Below are 27,759 nucleotides of genomic sequence, written 5' to 3' on the forward strand. Positions count from 1 at the left end.
ATTTAGAGAGGTTTTTGGGATTAGTAAATTATATAGGTAGATTTGTACCTAATCTGTCAAACAAAACTTATGAACTTAGGCAGCTCTTAAAAAAAGATGTGGAATGGCATTGGACTGACCAACATCAAAATGAATTTGATAGTTTAAAAAATATCTTAGTAGATGCACCTGTTTTACAATACTATGTTGTAGATAAGCCCGTGGTGATATCAGTTGACGCGAGTAAAAATGGATTAGGTGCATGTATTCTACAGGATAATTTACCAGTAAGCTACGCATCTAGGTCACTAACAAAAGCCGAACAAAATTATGCACAAATAGAAAAGGAACTTCTAGCATGTGTTTATGCCTGTGAAAAGTTCTATTGTTATATTTTTGGTAAAAATGATGTGATAATTGAGACAGACCACAAACCGCTGGTAAATATAATAATGAAACCCATCTCCAGCGCTCCAGCCAGACTCCAAAGAATGTTACTGCGATTGCAATTGTATTCTTTTAAACTAGTGTACAAACCGGGAAAATACCTATACATTGCAGATACGTTATCTCGCGCACCACTACCCGTCTCTAATCAGCAGTTAGAGGAGCGGGATCATTTTGATGTTCAGGCTCAAGTTTGTGCCGTCACAGCGTGTAATCCGCTGACGGATACACATTTGATAATTTTGCAAAAAAGTACAGAAAGTGATATGGAACTCCAGCTAGTTATTAAATACATAAAAGAAGGGTGGCCAGATAATAAACAAGATGTGCCCGACTGTGTCAAGCCGTACTGGTGTTTTAAAAGTGAGTTGTCGATATCGTATGGTCTTGTCTGGAAAGATAATAGAATTGTTATTCCTAAAGCATTGAGACATGAAATGCTTAAAAGAGTACACGTAGGGCATTTAGGATTAGAGAAATGCAAACTTCGTACCCGCGAGACAATGTTCTGGCCAAATATAAACAGTCAATTAGAAGATTATATAAGTAAGTGTCAAGCTTGTCTAAATTTTAAAAACGAGAACAGGAGAGAAACTATGATATCACACGAAATTCCAAATCGGCCGTGGTCTAAATTAGGTTCAGACACTTTTCATTTTGATGGAAAATTGTTTTTAATTGTTATTGATTATTATAGTAAATTTTTTGAAGTAGCCGAGCTTAGGTCATTAAAATCCGAGGAAATTATTCAGCAATTAAAAATAATCTTCAGTAAACAGGGTGTTCCGGACATTCTCATGACCGATAACGGTCCGGAGTATAGTTCGTTTGAGTTTAGACAGTTTTCGGAACAATGGCATTTTAGTCATGTAACGTCTTCCCCTCGATACCCACAGTCGAATGGGCAGTCAGAACGAACTGTCCAAACTGTGAAAAATATTATGAAAAAATGTAGGTATGAAAGTACTGATTACAGATTAGCCCTCTTGGAGTACTTAAATACACCTATTAGTAGTTCATTGGCCTCCCCTTCGGAAATATTAAATAGTCGAAAAATGAGGGGGCTATTACCGTGCATTCCGAAGTTACTTAAGCCGAAGCTACAAACTAACATAACATATGAGTTAAATAAACGGCAAAGTATGCAAAAGCAATATTATGATAAGGGAGCACGTGATCTAGCACCATTACAAGTAGGACAAAGAGTAAAAGTACGAGTTTCTAAACAGTGGGTCGATGGGTCAATCACTTCATACGTGGGTAAAAGATCCTATTCGGTTCAAATTGATGGTGGCAGTAGATTGATTCGAAACCGACGGCATCTCATAATCAATCCAAACGCCAACAGATCAAACCATGATCAATCAACATTAGCTTACGATGATATCGTCATCCAGAATAGTCCTCCTAGACCTCCAATTAATAATAATGTTGTTTGTCAACCATATGTTTCTCGTTTTGGCAGGGAAGTGAGACGTCCTGATCGGTGGGGCTACTCACACACTTAAGTAAGACGGATGCCTTCAGTGTACCTATATACTATAAAACTATGTATAGCCATGTACCTAGCCATACCGACTGTTATTTTATGATGATTCATTGTTGTTATTTTCTGAGTATAGGAGTTTACTGTTATTTTATACCTACTACTAAACTATAAATCACCTAAGTTAAAACATTATGTACTTACTTACATTATACCTAGTTAATTACATAAACAAAATTTAAATTTATAAGTGTTGTAACAGACTTAGTAAGTACATACCTAGATGTAAACCTTTAATTATACTTAGTTAATGTTATTAAGTACCTACTATAGTCAAAACTTTAACTAAATTGATAAGTATTTTTTGTGTTAGTGGTTATGTAACGCTAATATTTATATAGATTCTTAGTTAAGATTTATGATTAATTCTTGCCTACTTTACTATCGTTACAATACAATATAAAAGCGACGTAACTACGTGATGATAAATTGATACGTTGTATTTAAAACTGTTTGAAATCTTAAATTGATAGCTTAAGATTTATTACAAGGTACCTACTGTACTTATCCTTATTAATACAAGTTAAACAATGCTTTGTAAATTTATATTTATACCTACTTAGGTATTGTTTTTAAATTTTTCTTTTCAATTTTTTTTTGTGTGAGTATGGTATATATCTATATAAAGCCTTGTAAAAGGGGGGTTGTGGGTATAAGTGGGTAGATAAATAATAAATAGTCTTGAACTTGAATTGCTGTTTCACTTACACGTTTTACATTATTATTCTGTAACCTTACCCCAATTTGTATCCTGCCAAACCAAAGTTTCCTGGGTGGTGTTTTGTTTAATTAAAATCTCTATGGGTTTCCAAACTACATTACGTCAGAAAGATAGAAATGCACTGATAAGTTACATGTTACCTACTATAGAGTCATTCGTCAAGTCGCGCGCCTTAGACTCGCGCGCCACGCGCGAGTTGCCCCTCCCGTATTTACCTACTTTTTTGTCGTCAACTCGCTCGACTGTGAAAATATGTAGAGTCAGCCACAAAACTTATAATTTATTATGCTTAAGGTAACTACTTAAAATGTATAGGGTATTTTATAGGACTTTACTTTAAAATAAAATCAGTAATTAATCTCGCTTGGCAAACTGTTGTCTTCGAACACCTCCAAACACAGGAACCATTTTTATTTGTTCGGTCTTTGTTATATTTATAACCTGCACGAAGCAGTACCGACTTTCCTCGCTGGGATGTTATGATTTCATGTGCAGTTTTATTACTAGATGGACCTGCTTGCGATAAACTTCCTGGAAGTAATTGTTACAGTTAGGTCTGTCTCTTTGACCAATGAAATACACGAAATTTGTTTTAAATTTTAGTGCTAATTCGATATTTAATATAACGGTAACACAACGTAAACGTAACACTGTGTTTATATAACGGCAAAGTAGACTTGGTAATATAGTAAAGTTAATTTATTATAGGCTTACCCCCACAATACATCAAAATCAGTAAAAACTGCCACATTTTAATATTTTTTCCCTGTACTGTAGACTGTAAGTAATGCACTGTACATCTCTGCTTCGAATTAGGAGTAACACTAAAACGACGTCACTAAAACAATGACGTTTTAACCCTTTAAACCAGTTTTTGCAACTAAAACTTGAAGGACATAGCTATGACAGGTAAAATTTGCGCACGGGATGAGAGAGATAGCAAACTCGGGTATCATGCGTCATAGGTCACATCCCCTTTTGTCTCATTCCGCACTTCCAACATTGGCTTTATTGTATCTCTATCCCGAAATCAAAGAATCTACTTTAATGGCGACTGTCTAATCGGTACCTTCTTAAGCTAATCAGTCAGGGAGACAATATTTAACTGTATTTTTTAGTTTCAATTCGTTTGCATCTGACCGTACTTTACATGGACACTCGAGTTGACGATATTAAAAAACAGAAGATGCCAACTCGCGTGGCGCGTGAGTCTAAGGCGCGCGACTTGACGAACGACTCCTACTATACAGTTACATGTGTATTATACATGTGTAATGAAAGATTAAGGCAAGTTTGCTTAGCACAGTTTTGAATGCAATATCAGAATCTTTTATAGGTACTTACTACTTTATGTCTTTTTGTGTCATGATAATAGTAAATTCAGGCTCTTCCAGTTTTTTTTAAATCTAATACCTTCATAACTTTTTTAATTGGTAACACTAAAGAATTATATGACGAAAGGTAAAAGGCCTTAAGCAACACTTCTTGTTATAATGAGTTATACTAGAGAATGTTTCACCGAATAATTCATCTGTTAAAAGTAGTCAAAGCCATTATTACATTGAACTAAGGTTGGATTTTGTTAGTTTAAGTCATGTTATTTGATGAAACACTCTATATACACATTTTTCTGCTTGCCTAGGTTCCTTAGGAACCCTTAAAGTTTCTACCATCTGCATCTGTATGAATCTTTGTATCAGTACTGATCACATAGAAGTCTGTGGTACTGACATTGAACATCTAGAACTTATCAAACACATTTTATTCCAAGTTATACTAACTTAAAGAAATAAGCAAAACAGAAAAGATATTTTTTTTTTTTTTTTTAATCTTTATTTATTAAAGAGACTTAGGTCACTTACAATAAACTGTGACCATGTCAGTCTCATCGAGACATACACTATTTAAATAAATGCTAAACTAGGGTTGTCTTAAGTCTAAACAATATTTTACATAACTATACAATATTTTGGCCTCAATAGAACATGGATTTGAAAGGATAGTCTGAAATGCACCAACGTCAATTAGATTGACTCGAAGTTTTCGAAATAACATTGCTCTGTCCGAATTATATTGTTTACATTCTACCAAAAAATGATATAAGTCCTCTACTACTGAACATGCTGAACAATCCGGTGAGCCTACAACTTTCATCATATATTTAAACTTATTTAATGGCAAATGACCTGATCTTAATCTATGGGACAAAACAATCTCATATCTACTTAATTTACACTCAGCAAACCATGGGATTCTGGGGGGTTCAGCTTGTAGCGTTTTGTACCAAACGCCCTTTTCTACAGATTTTGAATCAAAATATTCCTTCCAGTGTTCATGATTCCGATTTTTATATTTTAACAAGAAATCTGAATAATTACTTTTTATATTGTATGTAACACCATCCGATACAGCCATTTTAGCGAGACGGTCAGCTTCTTCATTGCCTACTAATCCGATGTGCGAAGGTATCCATTGCAAACGAAAAACTCTATTATTGTTTATTAATTCCTTCATTTTGTTCAGCACAACGTATCCCATCGATACACCTCTGCCACCAGAAGTGCAAAGAGAGAGGTGCTGTAATGCGCTTTTGCTGTCAGTGAAGATAACAAATTTGTAGAGATCTTCAGAGATAGCGTATGATAGTGCTTCGGAAATTGCAATCAACTCAGCCGCCATAATAGAAATATTTGCCGAAGTTTTAAATATACCGGATTTTTTTGCCATAGGATCATAAAACGCTGCCCCTATGCCTCGAACATCTTTTGACGCATCAGTATACAGGTATCTCCAGGCATTATATTCTCCATAAATCTCTTGTATAATGTTAAATTTCAAAATCGAAAAACTATTCTTGTAGGACGATTTTGGCTTATTCAAACTTTTCAATTGAGTTCTAACCACATCCGCAACATTAATATTTGACACCCAGGTATCTAGACAAAAGGACTCAAGTATTTCTGATGAATGAATAGTATCACTTTTTGTTTCTTCGTAAATCGTAGATAACAAAGGTTTTTTCTTTGTTTGCCAGTACCTATTTCCACAATGTAATCTAAGTTTTTCTAATAAAGTGTTTCTATCACTATTGGACCATGACTTTGCCTTAGAGCAGTATTTATATCCCAAATATTCTCTTCTTATATGTAAAGGCGGTACACAGAGCTCACTTTCCATAGTATGGATAGGAGTGCTTCTAATAAAGCCCCCAATAACACGAAGTGCCTGATTCTGGACTTTATCAATTTTGTATAAATTAGTTTTTGCACAGTTATCAAATAAAAAGCTGCCATAATCAATTCGACTACGAACAAGAGAAATATATAGTCTTCTTAAATGCTTTGGATGTAACCCCCACTCGGATCCGGCCAAAACTTTCAAAATATTAACAAATTTCATGGTCTTACTGCATACCTCATTTAAGTGTTTGCCCCATCTTAGAGATTCATCTAACCAGATACCTAAATACTTGACTACGTGAACTTTTTCAATTTTGATACCATTTACTTCAAGCTGCACATTCTGTTTCCTGCGGCCCCTACTAAAAATGCAACACTTTGATTTCATAGCTGATAATTGCAAACCTAGTGTATCCAACAGCGTCACAAACGTATCGAGAGCATTTTGAATATATGTAGCCGAACAACTTAAGTTTTTATTACTTATATAGAGAACAAAGTCATCCGCATACTGGGATATAAATACTTCAGTTATTCTGTGACAAATATCCTTAGTAGCTATATTAAATAAAAGCGGTGAGATTGGATCCCCCTGGGCCAAACCCCTCCCCGTCCATCTAATTAGCTCCATATCATTCTCAGACTCATTTCTAATTTTAAGATGACGCTCACTTAAGAAAACCCAAATGTATTGACATATCTTTTTACCTATTTGAATATTATTTAAAATTTTAACTAGTTTATCTACTAAAATATTATTATAAGCATTTTCTATGTCTAAAAAACACGCCAGTGTTGGCGAATTATCAGAAAATCCTAATTGAACCTGTGTAACTAAGCTAACTAAGTTATCCATGCATGAGTGACCTCTCCTAAAACCAGTACACTTAGGCGATAGTATTTTGTTATGCTCAACAAACCATTCAATTCTTTTTCCAAGCATATCATGAAATATTTTGCATAAACATGATATTAATGAAATTGGTCTCAACTTTGGTGAAGCTCCGGGTCTACTGTCTAATTTTGGAATAGGAACTATCAAAATATCTCGCCATTGGTTAGGAATTACACCTGTATCAAATATTAGGTTATAGATTCTAAGTAAGTATAATTTCGCATTAATTGGCAGATTATAAATCATTGAATAAGAGATAAGGTCTTCACCAGGCGCAGTATCTTTTCTCTTATTATTTAGGCAGTTATTTAATTCTGTAATTGTAAAATCCACTTCTTGAGAAGTGTTCGTATCTTGAAAAGTCGGACAATCTCTCTGTACAGACACTGGTGTAAGTGAGCATAATAGTTCTTCCTTCTTTTCAATAGAAAAAAATAATTTATTTTGTCTGAAGCCTTTGACCCATCTCATGCGACGCCACATCTCGGTAACCGATGTTACCTCGTTAATTTCCGAACAAAAGTTTTGCCAACTTTTACTTTTTGCGTTTCTTATTTTTCGCTGCGCTTCCGATATTTTTCTCTCAAGTAATTCTAAATTTTGTGGGATAGGATTTCTTCTAAATCTGCTAAGAGCCAGTCTTCGCTCGGCTATTATTTTTGATAATGTTGAAGTCCAGTATGATTTAGGTTTAAACTTTCCTGTTATATTTGTACATATTTTGATCATTGGGACATGTTGGTTTAATGCCTCATTGACTCTAGCGGTAAAAAAATTATACATTAACTGGATATTGTTATTAAAATAATCCAAGAAACTATTTTCTAGGGATTTTTTATATCCTTGCCAATCCGCCAACTTAAAATTACGTTTAATTATGAATTCCTGATTATCCTGGTAGTTAAAGTTAATAAAAATAATAAGGTGGTCACTTCCTAAGTTCTCGCATGAAACTCTCCATCCAGAATTAATAGCAATATCAGATGTTACAAATGTAATATCGGGAGCGGATTCTTGAATAGTTCCGTTAACACTTTTGACTCTGGTCGGTGTACCGTCATTAAGAGAAGTATAGCCAAATTCTAAGGAGGAGTCCAACACCTGAAAACCTCTTTGATCATTTTTATATGACCAATTGGTATGATGCCCATTAAAATCTCCGGCAAATAAAGTTTTATTTGAAAACTGAGCAAATAAAGAATCCCAATCAGATTGAGTGGTATGAACACTGGAAGGACAATACAAAGAAATAATGTTATCCAATAATTTACAATTTAAGACTTTTACGTGTAAAACTTCTATTCCTGTGTTATTTACGGATACAGTATTTGAAATATGACACTGAACTGACTTATGGGTAATTATAGAGACACCGCCATAACCATCTACTCTATCTTTTCTGTAAATATTATATTGACTTAAACGAACCAAAGAGTCAGGTTCTAGCCATGTCTCGCTTATAATTGCTATATGTATTTTCTCTGTATTCAGTATTAAGTCAAATTCTGGTAATTTCGGACGCAGACTTTGTGAGTTCCATTGTAAAACTCTTAAATTACAATCGATGATATTGCTATTAGCCATTGATAAAGTAACTAATTACGCTTTTCAAAACATCACCATTTAGCATATTCATTAAAATAAAAGAAAGTTCTTCACATACCACTTTGATCGTAGATATTATCTTCTCTCCAATATTTTTGTTGGACAACACAATTTCCTTGATTTTTCTCAACATATTTTTGATGTCAAATTTCTTTTTATCTGTATTTATTTCTTGCCTTGATTCATTTTGACTTTCTAGTTCAATTTCGTCACAACTCTCAGAACTTTCAGCTATATTTTTAATATTATTACTTTTCTTCTTCTTCTTGGGTTTTTGTGTAGAATTCTGTGCCTTATTATTTTGACGATTTACTTGCTTATTCTGATCGATGTTTATCGGTTCTGGGTGAATTACGGCCCGAGTCAGTACATCACGATATGATGGTCTTCCGTCGGTAGATCCTGTGTTGACTATCTCATCCAAAATAAGCGTATTTTTCGTGGTTTCCTCGCTATTACTAGGAACAGTTTTACTTCTAGTTTCATTCTCCTTAAGATACTCACTTAGAGCTTTTTTATATGGGCAGTTCAGTTTGGTCATCAAGGATCGTATACGTTTTTCTTTTAAATAAAGCGGGCATGATTTATCCAATGACATATGGTTTCCTTTGCAGTTAACACACCTGTATGATGTTGTTTCACAATTTTCATGTTGTTCAGCACACTTCGGACATATCATCTTCTTTGTCGGGCAAAAACGTGCGATGTGTCCAAATTTCCAGCATGCGGAGCATTGTGTTACGGGAAATGAGTATGATTCCACATTAAACCGAATCCCGTGTCCTTTTACGAAAGGGGGCAAAGTGGAACCCTGAAATGAGAAGCGAACAGTTTCGCTATCCACCCATTTTCCGTTTTCATCTACACGTTTTAATCTTTTAATATGTAGTATTTTAACATCTGATGTAAATGTTTCTTTAATATCTGTATCAGTCATATCCAGGTCTACATTTCTTAAAATACCGTATGATATATAGGTACTATTGGTCATGTGGCAACGGTAGCCTAATTCGGCAAATTTCTGATTCGTAACGAGCTTATTTGCATTCAAAACATCACTTAGTAGTATGAACACCTTGTACGGAGATTTGTATTTAATTTTCAAAATTTCTGCTATATTTTCAGATCTCAATAATTTAGCTAAAGCCATTTGTTTTGGCAGTACTTCAGATCCAGTGATACATACCTCAATTTTATCCATATTCTCATTTTCTACTTCTTTTTCGTTCGGTTCACTATTTTTCGAATAACTCCTTGCTAAGCGTTTACTCTTTCTCACAACTGTAGTAAACCCATCTTCGTTACTTTCTTCACTGGAACCAGATAATCGGGCCCTTTTCTCCCCTGGGCGTTGTTGGTTAAACATTCCCTCTAAAGATAAATCCCTCTCAAATTCTAAGTTTTTGTCAGCTTCTTCTTCCTCCGGCATAATTATTTCTTCTTCACTACTGCTATGCGGCAAGCTAATTGCCTGATTTTTGTCTTTTTCTTCCATAATCACATAACTTTTTGATTATTTGAAATGACGGTAGTTGGCGAAGAATCACACAAAAATATAGCGAGTCGTAACAGACGTGCGCTCAGCTCCGCGTATCGCACGGCGACTATCGTATTTAAGCATAAATTAGGTAATATTATTGTGTTATTTTTAGGTTATTAAAACACAAACGCCTTGTTGACTGTCAGTCAAAAAGATATAGAAAATCAGTCATTGTTTACAATGGTACACCAGTGATGTCATCTTATACAGTATGAATGAATAATTAATTTCTAACTTGAAGATTAGAAGATGTATTTTGCCTTGACTTGTTCAAAACATTGGCCTCCTTTTGGAATTATTCATTAAACTCATGGATGAAGGTCAATTGATGATGAAAGTTGGCGTAAAATTAATTACTTTGTAACATTAATGTGAGTGACACAAATTGCAAATTCAAGTTTAAGATTTAAATATATCTTTACTATACATGGTTTAAGATTTAAATATATCTTTACTATACATGCTGCAGTTGCCTGTCTGTAGTTTGCCTGGAAGCGAAGCTTTTAGTGATAAGTGAGATATTGTGTATTTCACCAGTGTATAAAATTTATGTTTCATTAGATCAATGAAGTAGTGTCCATTCTAGTTTTATGCTAATTTGGTTTGCTTTAAATAATGTTTGTAATCTATTCTGAAGATTATGAAGCTTCTGGTTATATGTCTCTATTGGTTTTCCACAAAACAATGCTGTGAACGGATGTTAGGTAGGTACTTAAGCAAAATAATAAGTGATGATGATGACTTGATGACGTAACGAATAGCACAACATAGTTTTCCGTAATAAGTACGTAAAAAAATACGTCAAGAGCAGTCATGTTAAGGGTTTTCCTTGAATATAATTTAAATAAATTAAGTAGGTACTTAAAAACACACAGAAATTGAATTTGGATCAATGTGTTTCCTAGTGGGGCAGGTATAAGAAATAATAATAATACTTACTTAATCTTTGTTTGGGCGGGTGGCGGGTAGTGGTTGGATGAGGAAGGCCGAGGACCGACTGTCGTGGCGCTCCTTGGGAGAGGCCTATGTCCAGCAGTGGATGATTATTGGCTGATGATGATGATGATGATGAATCTTTGTTTGCACTCCGTAAAACATAACTTAATAAGTGAAATAAAAACGACTCTATGTCGTTGCAGTAAAGGTACCGAGTGCACGAAAGCTCGCGTTTTTAAGATTCCGTACATTAAAAGGTCAATGGGAATCCTTATTGAAAGGTAGAGTTACCCTTCCTGCCATTAACAATCGATTAGCAGCTTAATCGCCTGTTAAACATCTGTCAGATCCATACTAAATTAGGGTGCTTACATAGAGAATCGTGTTCCCTGTACCTGTACCGGTAACCTGATTATGCGAAAGCGCTCACTCACGGAGCATTTCCCGGATTTTTTAATGTCATGAGCGCTTTCGCATAATTAGGTTACCGGTACAGGTAGATACAGGGAACCTCCAGGGAACCCGATTCTCTATGCAATAGTCAGTTTTGACAAGCGAGCGAAATTGCTATTGTTCGGTGGTGCTAACCCCACTGATCTAGTATTCTAATTTAACGGGATGTGAAGTCGCGACCTCTCACTTAAGAATGTTGTTTCCCAATGTGCCACGATGACTCATATTATGACACGTAAATATTTGTTAGCTATGTTGTTCATACATGAAAAGAAAATGTAGTATATTATACATGAGTAGATTATTATCTTGAGGTAGGTAACTGGGTTTATTTAATAGTTTGCCCACCTTCAGAATAAAAGGGCACATCTCAAAATTTCTCAAAATTGGGTCAATTAAAAAATAATGTTCCATCCAACACAGTATAAGCATATATTTTATTGTATTTTCATATATTTTTTCATTTATTTAGTGACTGGAATGTTTATGGAATTTCCATTCTAACATAAGAAAATGATAGCATAGAATTTCATAGAATATACTTTTTCTATGATTATAACTTAGTGATTTGTATGTATCGAAATCAATTTCGATTAGTATTCGCTTAATAATACCGATGATTCATTGCTGTTCCAATGTAGATTCAATCAACACCTACACTGTGATGTTTACCCAAAACAAACACGAAGTTCAAGGTTGAAGTAGTTAAACTGCTTGAGAATTCTAGCCATTTCATTGCTGTTTTGGTCTCAGGCATTTTAATGAAGAAAAATTTACTTACTTACTCACTTTTAGGACTTCACTTATTTCTGAAACTCTTGTTTAAGTGGGCAAGTGCCTTTCTAAGTTTAAATTGCTGATTCGTCTCTAGTCTCTAATATGTACTGTTTGAGAAAGGCTGTATCCAATAGACCGTATTTGTTGACATAAAGGTTCGCTAAGCCTCAAAATATCAGCTTCCTACATGCCTTATTTAATCAGAAATTGTGCAGCCGTTTTCCCTACAAACTTTTGCATTTATAATATTAGTATAATGTTCTTCAACTGTTTGTGGTTACAAAACATTATTATAATTCATCTTGGTCATGTAAAAAGAATGTAAGTAAGTAAGTATACCTACTTTTTCAATTTCAAAGTGACCAACAATGCATTGTCTTTAGAAAACCACAGTAACAATGCCTCTCGATGAATCACTACGAAATAAGGATATTCCTATGTCATTGACGTTAAACTGTGCTACGCAACGGTATCATTATAACTAATTCTAATATCTATGGAAGTTTACTATGACAAACATGTTTGGACAATAATCATCCATGGGTCTTATCTAACCACCAAAGCTTAGGCACGTGATAAACTCTGTGAAACTCCTTATAAATGTGTCTAATTCCATCCTAAACGCAAGTCAAACAAGGTTTATTTTATTTTTCATGGTCATTGGTTAGAGTCACATACCTTAAGCTCCAATTTCACAATAGGCGGTTAGATCGTAATCAGGGAAAGGTTCATCAATGATACGTCATCTCCATATAAAATTCTTGACAAATGTGTCAAAAGTCCACCAGTAGTACCTGGTTATGCTCTAACCGACAATGGAGAAATTGGCACTTAGTATCTCTGTTTTAAATACGGCGTCAAATCCCGTTAAAAGCCGAAACCCAGGACCTCTAGGCTTTAGCCGAATGTTCATCCAATACACCTATATGGTGGATAAGTCGTATATTGTCAGTTCGTCGCCACACCCCCAGTAGTTATTCAGTCTTTGGCCTCTTTGTTAATTTTCTAAAAGCATTAGCTATCTTTAAGGCAATAAATATCATGAACCTAATCTTCAAGGCTATAAATATGGCCTGAATGCCATTGACATTGCTTTGGTGTGGCCTTTTGCTTTAAAGGTGAATATTGATAGCGGACTGCAAAGTATAATACTTCACACTAGTACCGATTGTTATGTTTTATAATTTTACAAGTAATTTTTATATGTAAAGTAACCCTCCAGAAGCAAACAAGATAACCCAGGTAGTTGTAGTCTAAAGTCGAAAATGCCTAAATAGCTGTCAAGAATGTCAAACCATTATTTAGTTATTAACTTTAATTGATTGTTGTTGTGGGTGCGTCGAGTAATCGGCGTTTATCTTGAGGTCGCTTTAGTTAAACGCTAAGTGTCGTCCTTCTTACGTTCTGTCCTTTATTATCTCGATTTTACCACTGTTCTCTTATAACTCCACATGTCTTATCTTGAGAAAAAATACAATATTAAAACTTTATCGTAATTGGTTTTTTATAATTAAATGGTTCTCAATTTGACCTGTGCATTTTTTGTTACAGGTAGCACAACAGACCTGACCCCAACTTTGATTGGAATCTACGATTCTCTTCTGGAGCCGGACAAAAGTCTAAAGCCAGAAGTCAGTCGTTTCGATTTCTCGCCGAAAGATGCGAGAAACGACCCTCCGAATCAAAAGCCTGAACCAGCAACCGTCGCAATGATTGAAGAAACAAATGACAACGTAAACAAAACACACCCACCTAAAGACAATCTAAAACCAAGTGGTCTCGCGACCATCAACAAAAGCTCATTATACACACTAAGACCTAAACTGGACAGTGATAAAATTGGTGCTATTTCTGATATTACATCCAGTGATACGGTTCATAATCAGAGAACTTTGAAGACTGAATCTAAACCCTCCGAAGTGTCCTTCGATAATCTTTCGTCTAATGTTAAGCGTATGATATCTAGTGTCGACACTGCCACGGCTAATCCGTCGAAATTTCAAAAGAAAACGTTGACAACCATCAGATCTTCCGGTAGAGGAAGATCCAACATACCGCTTGTTGGGGCCACTTCAAAAATTGCACAATCCAGAGTGGAAATTCTGCCAACAATAGATATTTACGATCAGCCATGTGGTGTGAATAATTTGAAAAAGCCTGAAGAATCTCCGTCCAAAACATTGAAACCAAATTTCAAATTAGACACACAAGAAACGTCTGATGTCCCAACGAATAACAAACCGGTCCACAAAGAACCGGAGAAAAACACTGCCTTCGAATCTCTATCCTTGCCTTACATCGACCAATCGATCGAGCTGTCCAATTCGACCGATCGTGAATTTGATACGAAAGTGTCATCTAAAGATGCAACCCCAGAAAAATCTTCTAAAACTTTTCTACCGGATAAAAGTCCTCTGAGACAGCCTAAACTACCCATCGCCACCATTAGCTTGAGCAGAAAAGACAGTCCCAGCAAGCAATTGCCAAAATCTGCACCATATCCAGACCTAGTGGGATCTGTTGGAAACCTGAAGTCAGGTCCAGAGAAGGAAGTGAAACTAGCGCCTCCCACCGTGGAAGTTTCTAGGCCTTTGTCGATGAGTTCTATAGTGTCATCTAGTTCGTCTAGCTCTGGTGTACAGAATAAAGGCGTGAATTCGGCATACTTGGCCTCTATAGAGAGTCTGGACGATCACAGTGACGCTGATATGGTTTCGGGAAATGGAAGCAACAATTTTGTGAATGGCTCCGGAGTGTCAGAAGAAGGAGCAATACCACGTGAGTATAAAGCAAAACTTTAATATTTATACCTATTTGTGTGATTACTGCTGTCGCTACATGGGTTCTTTATCGACGTAGATAAACTTCACTATATCACGATTGGCCATAAATACGGCGCTGTTATTGGTGGAACGCGCATCAAACAAGTTTATCGACGTCGATAATGAAGCCGTGTAGTGGCCGCCGGTTTCTTATAAATATCGTGATATAATCAATACACAAGAATTATTAACGTAGAAAGCGTAGTGTGAAATCCTGAATGCTCAATTGCAAATACCCATGGGGGTTACGGGTTATTAATTCGCACTTTCCCCTCATACAGACATAGTTCCGATATTAATTGTAATACGCATGATTTCATTTTGCTCAACATCCAAGCGTAGATAATAATGTATTAGCTGTCTATCATTAAATCACTTTAATATAGGATTTACATTCGACACCATTGCACAGCTACATTTATTATTTATTGGAATGAATTCCCTAGATTTTGATCGATTTGCTAAAAAGCGTTTTCTCTTGAGTATTCCAAAATTAACCTCCGAATACACAGAACAAACTGCAAGTGTCAACGGTACTTGAATTTTCACTTGACTTTTTAAAATATAAACTGTCGAATTTAGCTTGCTTCTCTTTTAAACACATACCGTCCGTTATACCTTGAAAGAATATCAAACAAACATAAGCGCACTTTTTGCATTCATAATAATGCATTTCAGGGTTACTTCATAACTGCAACTCTGAAAAAAACATTTATACTTTATATACTTGCTTGTTTAAAATACATTATTGTGTTGATGTTAAAAAGATATCCTCTGAAACTGTAAACTTGTGCAATAGAACACAAACCATTGAGACTAAATTCTATTTTTGGATACACTCATTAGTGATTTATCCATTATTTCTCAGATTAAATGATTTAAATTGGCTAAGTACTTAAGTGTACATCAATTAATGATTTTAATTTGATTGACGGAAAATATTGAATATATGATTATGATTACTAGGCTACACGTCCCTTATCGCTAACTTGTTTTGACAACAATTTCGGATCCAAATTGTATTGAATTACACGCTAATTACTACCATTGTTATTATTATTATTATTTATTTATCAAATTATTTTACAGAATTATTGATTACTTATATCATTGCATCACAAAAATCACAGAGATTTGTCCGTGATGAATCATTCTACGTAATTAGGTACTTAATAACTAATTATACTTATTTATATTTTATACAATACACAAACTTATTCAATATTACACGTTAATTAAATAAGTACAATAGTGGGTAGTTTAATAATAAACCATCAGCCAAACATACAAGATAGTTGGTGCATATTCGAACAGTGTTAAGTTAAAGTAATGATATATAGTATGATTTTATTTTGTGCTTGATATTTTTCGGTGTAATTAGATTTCTAATATTTTGGTCCATTTTATTAATAAGTTTTGGCATTAAATACGCACAGTGCCGTACTTTACTTACTTCGTTTTGACTTCGCGATAGAATCCCGGGCTTTACAGTGCCACAAACTTATCTGTTCCGGTGAGAGCGAACTAAATTGATCCATATCTCATTACTTACTTATGAATTTATATTGTAAAAGATTAGATGGGTTTATTAACACCGCAAGAGCGAATTAATAATACGCGCCAACTTAAAATCTTATAGAATTAAGAAATATTAGAAATTTATGTGAGCTGTCACCGGAACAGATAAGTTTGTGGCACTGTATATTACTTGTACATGATTTGAAAAAAAAAACAGTCAGACGTCTTCCTTATAATGCTTTTATAATGGCACTTTTAACAACACCAAAAGGAAGAATCTTACATTTCACAAGTCAATTAATCATTTCTAAAAAGACTGTAGACATTTTCCTTCTGAAAACCAGAAGCGGATACTGTAACCCAATAGAGAGATATCGTTTTAAACGTTTGTCCCTTGAAAACTAGGACACGTTACTCAAAATTCACCCGTAAATCTCAGGTTAAAAGATCGACTAACCAGTGGATACGGCTGAAGAAAAGGGCAATGGTGTTTTGAATAGTCATAGTTATTTTTTTCATTTACGAACCTGTATAACGAATGCCATACGGCTGTCTATAAATAATTTGAAATGCGGCGAGAAATAGTGAGCCTATGTTGTACTGTAGGATGATATTATGTACTTATATGATAAATCAACGGTACATATCTACGTGTAACGTAGTAAATTTAATTTGTAAGGTAATAAAAATATAACATGAAGAGACAAAGTTTTGTATTTTGAGTGTTGAAGAACCATTATACTCATTCCCTAAAGAAAGGTTTTAAAACCGCGATTCTGTTTATTTTGTTGGCTAGTTTTGGTAGTAACAACGCAAATTTTCTAGCCATAATGATAAAAAGGACTTAACAACCATAATAAGTAGAAAAATTCAAAACTCCAGTCATCATCATATTTACATACAGGGGAAACCACAATAAAACCAACAAATCATTAGATTTACGATTGTAAGTTTGGTTTATAGCGCTTTTACAGTTATTAAAATTTAATAACCTCTCTTGACACGAAACACGCTTTTAATTGCAGAAAGTTATAACACGATTATAAAACTAATTTAATTATGCAATTTGCAAAGAAAACACGCAAGGACCAGATTTTTTTTTAACCGACATCGAAACAAGGAGGACGTTCTCAGTCTTTTTAGTGTGAAACAATGTTACTCTCTTATCACTTAAACGCTAAGCAGAATGCTGTTTAGTATTACATTAATGTATGGTGGCTAGATGAGGAAGGCCGAGGACAGAGTGTTGTGGTGCTCCTTGGGAGAGGCCTATGTCCAGCAGTGGACGAACGTTGGCTGATGATCATAATTATGATATCCATCAATGGCGCCTAACAGTCACTGACTCAGATGGCCGTTAGTATATTCATTCATAAAAAAAAAAAAAAAAAAAAACACGCACTCACGCCTTGTACTAATGTACTCCCTTGCGGGGTAGGCAGAGGTGCATTGCTGCACCCACTTTTCGCCAGAGTGTATGTTAGTCTCAATGTAATAGGGGGCGGGCCTATTGCCATTTTACGGGCACATCCAAGACCCGAGAACAAATATCTGTGTTTAAACAAATATCTGCCCCAGCCGGGAATCGAATCCGGGACCATCGGCTCAGTAGTCAGGGTCACTAACCACTACGCCATTCGGTCGTCCACGGAATTATAGAGCTTCCACTATGTTAATGTATTTTTGACGTTTCCTTATGTCTGGTATATAAAGTTGGTTTTCCTTTGCAATCGTCAAATATGTATGGGATTTCGAATGTCAAAAAACCAATAATATAATGGACAGAGTATAGCTAATGGTACAGTGGTTAGTGTCTACAGAATAAAGTGCCGAAGCGAAGGTCTCAGGTTCAATTCTCGGCCGAGGCAAATAAAATAAGTATACTTGTTCTCTTATTAATATCTGAAAAGTTCTTCATTGCTCGTGAAGTATAGTTTTGACGCCTTGCAAAAGTGTACTATTACATAATTATGGCGTCGACTAAACAGTATCAAAAGGCGTGATTGTAGTGTTTCATTCACTCCATCCATACATATACCTAGCTAGTGAGATAAATACATACCTAGGTAGTCGAGATAACTGTGGCACAACTCACAACGAATACAGACTCAGCTTAGCTGCCTTTGATGCGTTGCAAAAGTACTGGTTGACTGGTAGAAAAATATCTTAGCATTAAACCCACCTTTTGTACATTTGTATCCTACTAGCTGTTCCCGCGAGCTTCGCTTCGCCTTAAAAAGATTTCCCGTGGGAATTCCGGGATAAAAAGTAGCCTATGTTTTTTCTCAAGGTCTAGACCATATCTGTACCAAATTTCATTCAAATCCGTTCAGTAGTTTTGGCGTGAAAGAGAAACAGACAGACAGACAGACACAGTTACTTTCGCATTTATAATATTAGTTAGGATATTTGTGCAAATAAAGTTAAATAAATACAATACTTATGGAGTCGACTAAACAGTATCAAAAGCCGTGATTGTAATGTTTCATTCACTCCATCCATATACATATTATACATACCTAGCAAGCGAGATAACCGTGGCACAACTCACAACAAATATAGACTGAGCTTTTATCAATGTACGGCGCATGTGGTCGACCGATACGTACACCCCACTTGGGAGCTAAAATCGTAACTCAAAGCGGTGTTCTGGACAACGAAGCGATTCTGTTAAGATTGTGAAACGTACTGTGTTAAGATAAAAGTTTATAATGTAGTGGTTTTTATAATGTAGAGTAGGTGTATAATGTAGTGGTTATTACGCGGTGACTCATGCCTATAGATTCCCCAGATGCCTGTAGACTTATTTATGTATTTTTAGATGTATGTATCTCGGTACCTGTCAAATTTGAAATCCTATCTACCTATAACAATGGCCTGCTGGACATAGGCCCAAAGCACGCCACTGGATAAGCACTATCTGTTTAAATCCGCAGTCGTGGTCATTTAAGAACCTATAGAATTTTACAGATATAAATTTACCTATTTTTATATTTATGCATACTTTACTATTTCTACTGTTTATAAAACCGTAATAACCAAAGAATCGGTCTCAAAATAGTTTTAGAAACGTTTCGTAGAACTGAATAGTCGTCCATTAAGAAAGTGTATTTAAATCTTAATGGTGGTAGTGTTTAGGTAATTTTTCAACTTTGTATTTTCGCCATTGTAATATTTTTGAGTGTAGTTCCATCGGTGCTTCGGTTAGGTGTGTTTTTACGTGTTATTGCTGAATATTTACAAAACGATATTACTTTGATCGATATTTTTAAATAAGTTAATGGTGTTAGTTTTTCCGTCACATAACGGCATGATAATAATTTATTGTGCTTTGATAGCGGAGTCATACTTTTCCTATAGGAGCTTGACAATAAAAATAGATTTTGAAAACTAAAGCTTTTTTAAGGTTCTACCTTTCTTGGCCTAAGATTTATTTTCCTAATCTCATATTGCATAACGTTTGGTCAAAGTCTCGTTTCGCCGAAAATCGTATGGCATAAATATCTTTTAGTAAAAAATTATTTCGCATAATCTTGTTTAGCCTAATAATGCTATGGCATAGGTTATACAAAGTAATAATATTCGTTTGGCTTTAACTTTGATGGAGTCTCTCCCTACATAGCGCAAACTGGTGCCTTGTATTGTGGCCGCTATGTGGGAAACGCTCCGCTCCGCTTCGCTGCGCTCCGTTTTGCTTTTGACGATAATGTGCACCTAACACGCTCCTCCTCGCTTTGCTCGTCGTCGCACCTATCTTTAGGATCCGATCCCATGTGGTTTAATACTACTAATGGTCTACTACTACACACACACTCACGCCTTGTACTAATGTACTCCCTTGCGGGGTAGGCAGAGGTGCATTGCTGCACCCACTTTTCGCCACAGCGTTATGTTAGTCCCAATGTAATAGGGGGCGGGCCTATTGCCATTTCACGGGCACATCCAAGACCTGAGAACAAATATCTGTGTTTAAACAAATATCTGCCCCAGCCGGGAATCGAACCCGGGACCTTCGGCTCAGTAGTCAGGACACTGACCACTACGCCATTCGGTCGTCTACTACTATTGTACTTGTTATTCTATGTAGTTAGACACCATTTCGATGTACCGCCTCCTCTGCATTTATTACCGCAATCTAGTGAAACTCATAGGTAAACTAAACCTTTAGGGTGAGGCCAGACGAGCGTAACTTTGTGAGTTGTGAGTCGCGTATTCTGTATTTCTGCCGGAATACGCGACTCACAACTCATAAAATTACGCAACCTTAACTTACATTAACTAACCCTCCTCCTATCTCCAGGTGAGCGGTCGCTGTCGCAGCTGGAGCGAGTGTGCGCTGAGATCCTGCACACGGAGCAGGCCTATGTCCACGACCTGCAACAGCTGCAAGAGGTGAGGCCCTGGTCCTATCTCCAGTGACACACTGGCTCCTATCTCCATGCGCGATGCAGTAGTGACTACATGGTGTAAGCGGCAATAGGGTGACCCAGGTGTAGAGAATACCGTGCATGTTTTTCGTGATTACGGGATTTTTGATGGGTAATAATTCGATTGGTAATGATCAACCTTGTGTGGGAAATGGGTTCTAATTTCAATAATACTCAGGTGGTCCAACTGCGTCGTGATATCTGATTTAACATCACCAATGGAAGTACCAGTGTCAGTTCTATTCATAAATATTAATAAGTTATAGTACCTATAATGTAAGTCGAAAAGGAAACGTAAGTAAGGGACGTAGTTTTTTTTTAAATTAGCGAAGACATCCAATTATTTCTTATCAAAAAGCCAAAAACCCTTTTGGCTTACGGTCTTACGGTACCCTTTTTCCATCTTCACAATCATGTTAAAGCGTCGCCGCAACCGCAACAAGCGCGGCACCGCCCCGGCCGCCTGCTCGCTGAAGGCCGCCACGCCCACGGTCGACATCTACGTCTCCCGCATCCATGCGAATATGGCGCATGATAACATCATGCGCTATGTTAAGGAGAGGAGTGTCGGCCGCACCGAACAGCCAGTCCAGGTGCTGGCAATCGAGAGGCTGCAGTCCGCCAAGCAGACGGACTTCAAGTCCTTCCGTCTTCGGGTTCCCGCCGACCAGCAGAAGGTTCTACTGGACAAAGACTTCTGGCCTGCGGGAATCGTTTTCCGTCGCTACAGGGAGGCGAAACAGACTATCAAATCCCCTGTTACTAGTGCTAGAGTTTAAGTTACTTTTATTTTTGATATAATTAAGTATATAATGTTATCTATTATTTGTATTTTTTAAATGTATTGTGTTTAGTTTATAATATGGGCCACTGTTGCCTGAAATAAAGATTTATTATTATTATTATTATTATGGCTTACAATAATATATCTGATTATTAATATACATACTTACTTAAATAAATAGCTAGGTAAACTAAGGTTGACCGCAAGAACATGAGACAACACTTGGTGTGGCGTCTGCGGTTGTCTATTACAAACAATATACTTTGTAATTAAATAAACCTAGCCCGACTTTCCGAAACTCTAGTCACAGTTAAGCATAGCAATCTATGCTTGATTTATGATTAGGATCTGTGACTTATGTGGAGCTTCACGAATCATTTTTGTTTTATGATAGGATTTAAATACAATTTTAAATTCGTTTTGTACTAACTAACAGACGATTGACATGCGGCTAAAAACGTTTAGCGTTTGGTGATATTCCACCTTATTGTGTAAATTAAAAATATAAAAATGAAATGATTATGAAAAGTTAAATTCTTAAATACACAACATTCTTACATAACACCTCCTGGTGTGTCGTTAAGTTCCCCCATTACATCAATGCACCTCTGCCTACCTGCCAAGAGACTAAATTACTAAAACGCTTCACTAACATGAGTTTTCATATGTTATTCCAGGGATACCTACACGTGTGGAGACGTGAGAAGACATTCTCTGAAGAAGATTTGGCCGCGCTGTTCAATAATATTGAAGATATTTACAACTTTAACAAGTAAGTAAATTATATGGTCTTCAGATTAAATTATTGGTTGTTGTATTATGATGCGAACGGATGTACAGTGAGCAAAAGAGATATGTATACCCCTCAGCGCAAAAAAAAAACACTTACGTGATGGATAACATGATAAATACTTAATCAATAGAGCTTTTTTGATTGTATCGCTAAAATAGTCTTCGATTCATCTATCTTACACCTTGTGAACCTTTTGGCGCTGAAGTAGGTAGGTAGTACATTATATTTTTGTTTACTGTACTGATTTTCATGTAGTAGATGTGATAGATGAAAACGGATGGTGTATCTCCATAAATATTAAAGTAAGTTTTTTAAGAACTTGTACTTATACGGTATTAGAAAAATGCATAAGGTCGCCAGGCGCCATAGATCTGTTTATCGTGTGTCAAAGGTGCTGGGGAGTTTAGGCCTAGTCCACCACTAAGTTCCTATAAGTAGGAAAATATAGGAAGAGTGACTGTCAAATCCAAACATTTATTTAGCAGGCATAAGGATCTGTCAATCAAACGTCACTTAAGTTATACTTTACAAAGTATAGTACTATATTCTGATTAAAGACAATACTAATTATTGAACAACAAGACGAATTGTTTTCAATTGTAATTTGGCCGTAACTAATCGACAATCGGATTGTGATTTCACGCCTTTTAGCCCACTTCAAAATATTACCTTAGCCTTGAGCCAAAAACTTTTGTTACCCATATTGCCAAGGGCAGATTTAAACTTAAAATATTATGTGTGCGATAATTTTTATACATCACTTGGGGAGGTCCTTTGTATTGTTAAGGATGCGTGCTTGGAATGAATAACATTGTTAAGTACTCCTAATTTCGAAAATTTTATTGCTGTAACAAATAATTTATATTTTTAGATGAAATTGACAAAAGTTTTTATGCTAGGGAAAGAATTGAGAAATAAATTATACGTTTATTTAGACCAAATTATATTTTGTGACACATAGCATGATCCCTATGACGTTTGATTAAGCCGAGCGTCCACTGCCGGCTAAACTAAGCTAGTTTAGCTTAGCTCGCATAGTTTTTCATATATGTGCGTAGTTTGCGGTGGACGCATGGTCTACTGAGGTCATACCAGCAGTGCCAGAACATCCATGAAGCTACTCTGTCGCAAATCCACAGCCTGGAACAACAGCTGGCTGAGGCCAACGGAGAGCTCCAAAGACGGAATGAAGAGCAAGAGCGGGATGAAAATGATAAAACCATCGCTTTGTATGAGGAACTGATCAACTCACAATGTAAAGCAGTACCTACCATAGACCTCACTACACCTTGCAAAGAACCCTGCGAACACAAAGTGACACCCAAGATTATCGGTGCGAATAAACTGAAAAAATACTGTAAAATCAACAGATCTATAAAGAGATGTCAACATACTTTGAGAAAGTTCCAAAAACCAATGAAATCTATAAAAGAAGAAAATGTTAGACTTGGACTACTGGTCCATAAGTATGAGAAGGATATTTTAGTCCATAGGCAGGACCTTTCGGAATGCAACAGCTACTACGAGATGAACATGGCAATGTTGCAGCGCAGACTGGTCAACTTAGAGTCTGCCCTAAATAGTACCCGCACGCCATACTCTGGGGATAAAACCACCAGTCCCCAGATGTCGGCACCTCTTTCGGGGTTCAACCAGAGTGCTTCACCTGAACAGCACCAGCAGCCAGCAGACAGTGTCCTACCAACTGACACTCAGCTACATCAGCTGCCATCTGCCTGCCCCCCTGATGAGATTCAGCCACCTACTACAACCTGCAACAACGAGCCCGCCGTCGCGACGAGTAGTGTCCTACTAACTGACACTCAGCTGCCGCCAGCCTGCGCTCTTCATGTGAACGAGCCAGCTGGTACAGCCTGCAACGACGAGCCAGCTACTACAGTCTGCAACGACGAGCCAGCCGTCCCGACGAGCAGCCCGTCACCGTGCGACCGGTCCGAGATTGCTCTGTCTTCAACACCGAGTACCTGCCTGCTTCGAGAAGCTCCTTATGAGACAATTCCATTCACAAACACATTCAGGGGCTTTCTCGCAAACTTCTAATGCTAGAGTTATTTTTAGAACAATACGACATAGACATAATTTGTATTACTGAGCATCACCTTAAAAATGATGACATGAATTTTAATGTAAAAAATTACAATGTTATTAGCTCATTTAATAGGAAATCGTTAGACAAAGGAGGATCATTAATATTTGTAAAGAAAAATTTAAAATGTAAGGATAGGAAAGATATTGTAAAATTATCGGTCGAAAGAATAGCTGAACTAGCTTGTGTTGAGATGGACAAGTATATAATTTTAAGCGTGTACAGGCCCCCCTCTTCTGACTATAAAGTATTTGAGAAAGTGATGGAGGATAGTCTTACCATCTTATCTAAGAGCTCAAAACAAGTGGTCGTGGTGGGAGATTTTAATATTGATTTATTAGTTGAGACTTCTATGAAATGTTGTATAATTAATTTGTTCAAGTCATATAATTTAAGTAATGTCTTCCTGGAACCTACCAGAATTACTCCCACCTCAGCCACTTGTATTGACAATATTTACTGTAATTGTGATTTTACTAATCATTCTGTAATCAATTGTTTACCATCCGACCACAGTGGGCAAATTATTACGTTTCCTTGTACTTTTGAACGTAAGTCAGCCACTTTCAAGTTCAGACCAGTAACATCATACAGAATTGATAAGTTTAAATCTCGATTGAACAGTAAACTTGGCTACTGTAGAAGCTCTGAAAGAAATCCCAATGATGCCTTTAAGGAAATATTTCAAGGTTTGTCTCAAGAATTTGAAAACGTGTTCACTAAGAAAGAAGTAGATGTTAATTGTAAACTAAGTCTTAATGACTGGGCAACATCGGGAATTTATAAGAGCAGACGTAAATTATATGATCTCTATGAACAGCGTACATTTACTCATGACGATAACTTTAGAGATTATGTAAAGAAATATACAAAGATATTCAAAGCCGTTTGCCACCAAGCTAAATCAGATTATATAAATAGAAAGATTAAAAACTCTAATAACAAGATTAAAACCGTATGGAATATCATTAATACTGAAACCGGGAAGAATAAACCACGTGATTTAAATTTTGAACTTAAAATTAATGATAAAATTGTTTCATCTAGTGAAGAAGTGGCTTCCGTCTTTGAAGATTTTTTCCGTAGTATACCGATAGCTACAACTGAGAACCTTGATTCATCTTGCGCTGAAGCTGAACGTTTGCTAAGAGGGAATGCACCGCCTTGCGATCTTGACTTTCAATTTCATGGTATAAATACACAGACCATAATTACCACTTATAAAGAATTAAATTTAAAAATGACAGAAGATTTATGGGGCATGTCCGTTAAAGTTATTAGTCATGTTATTGATATCCTAGCACCCCACTTGGCTAATCTTTTTAACAGATGCATTGAGGTCGGTGTATTCCCCGATTTGATGAAACTTAGTAAACTAATACCGCTTTTTAAATCTGGTGAGAAAAATGATCCCAATAATTTTAGGCCTGTATCAGTTCTGCCAGTACTGAGTAAAATATTTGAAAAAATTATGCTGCATCAAATGCTTTCGCACTTTAGTATTCACGGCCTTCTCCATAACCAACAGTTCGGTTTCACCAAAGGTCGATCTACAACTGACGCTGGTGTCGCGTTGGTCAAACACATATTTAGTGCTTGGGAGGAACGTCTTGATGCTGTGGGTGTATTTTGCGATCTATCGAAAGCATTTGATTGTGTGGATCATGCCACTCTACTTATGAAACTTAAATATTATGGGCTAACTGGCAAAGCTCTTACATTATTGGAATCATACTTGAGCAACAGAACTCAACTAGTTGACATAAATGGAGTGCGTTCGGCTGGCTGTCCTGTCAGTATGGGTGTTCCCCAAGGCTCGATTTTAGGACCATTCTTGTTTCTTGTATATGTTAACGATTTACCGTTTTTGGTAGATAAATTATGTGAGATAGTACTTTTTGCTGATGATACTTCACTTATATTTAAGTTGAAGCGACAAGAAGTCAATTTTGACAATGCAAACAGTACTCTTTCCATAGTTGCTAATTGGTTCACTGTAAATAATTTAGCTCTTAACTCCAAGAAAACAAAATGTATTAAATTCACTTTGCCTAATGTAAGACAAGTAGAGACATATTTGACATTGAATAACGATAAGCTAGAGTTAGTAAATGAAACGGTATTCCTGGGTATTACAATTGACTCAAAGTAGCAATGGGGACCCCATATTGAGAGGATAGCCGGTAGATTGAGTTCTGCAGCTTATGCGGTTAGAACCATTAGACAGTTAACAGATGTAGATACAGCCAGGCTTGTGTATTTTAGTTATTTTCATAGTGTTATGTCTTACGGAATTCTATTGTGGGGACGAGCGGCTGACATTAATCAAATCTTTGTTCTGCAAAAACGAGCAATTCGAGCCATATATGTATTAGGGTCTAGAATTTCATTAAGAGATACGTTTAAGGAAATAGGTATACTAACTGTTCCATGCCAATATATCTATGAAAATATTATGTATGTTCGTAAAAACTTAAATTTATTTAGTAACGTAGGAGCCACTCACGGTATTGAGACCAGAAACAAAAATAAGTTGCTTTTCCCCACACTCAGACTTTCGAAAACAAACACATCATTCATGGGGAACTGTATACGCTTTTATAATAAATTATCAAATGAAGCAATAAACCTTACTGAGCAAAAATTTAAGAATTATGTTAAAGCTACATTATGTAGTAAAGCTTACTATAGTATAAATGATTATTTAAACGACAAAAACGCGTGGTCTTGTCCACCTCAGCTAAGGCTATTGAAAAAATGAAATGGATATAGGTACTTAAGTAAAATTGAAATTAATAATTGAAATTAATAATAATAAGTACATTAGCGCACTTACATAGGTAATTTTCATAGGTAAAGGCGTTTTATATCATTAAGTACACTTAAAATAGCATGAGTATCTCCTAAACTAGGCAAGAGCCTGTATCTTAGGGATACTTACATTATTCAGTTGCCTGTTCGTGTGCGAGTTATTAAAATTTCCAATACAATGGTTTTACTATTAAATTGTAGGTACTAGATATAAGTAAAAATTGTAATAGATTATAAGGAAAAAGTTGAAAAGATGCTCGAGGAGTTTCTTTCGCCATTTCTTTCCTTCTCAATGACGGGGCCTTTGTGAAATGGTGGTAGATGACTATCGACAAATAATTGTAAAATTTTACGTCGATTAAACCATTTGAATTTGAATTTTTTGAATTTGAATTTGACGCATATGTATGAAAAATTGG

General features: G+C 36.0%; 1 protein-coding gene across 1 annotated transcript in view; it reads left to right on the top strand.

Moving 5' to 3' along the window:
• The window catches only part of LOC105392271, a 48,596-nt gene that overhangs the window by 3,940 nt on the left and 16,897 nt on the right, over positions 1-27,759 (top strand). The window contains exons 2-4 of the mRNA XM_048632347.1: positions 13,630-14,856; positions 20,719-20,810; positions 22,307-22,401. Coding sequence (XP_048488304.1) covers positions 13,630-14,856; positions 20,719-20,810; positions 22,307-22,401 — 1,414 coding nt within the window. The remainder of the gene's footprint in view (positions 1-13,629; positions 14,857-20,718; positions 20,811-22,306; positions 22,402-27,759) is intronic.

Source organism: Plutella xylostella, chromosome 31, assembly GCF_932276165.1.
Source record: "Plutella xylostella chromosome 31, ilPluXylo3.1, whole genome shotgun sequence".
NCBI lineage: Eukaryota > Metazoa > Arthropoda > Insecta > Lepidoptera > Plutellidae > Plutella > Plutella xylostella.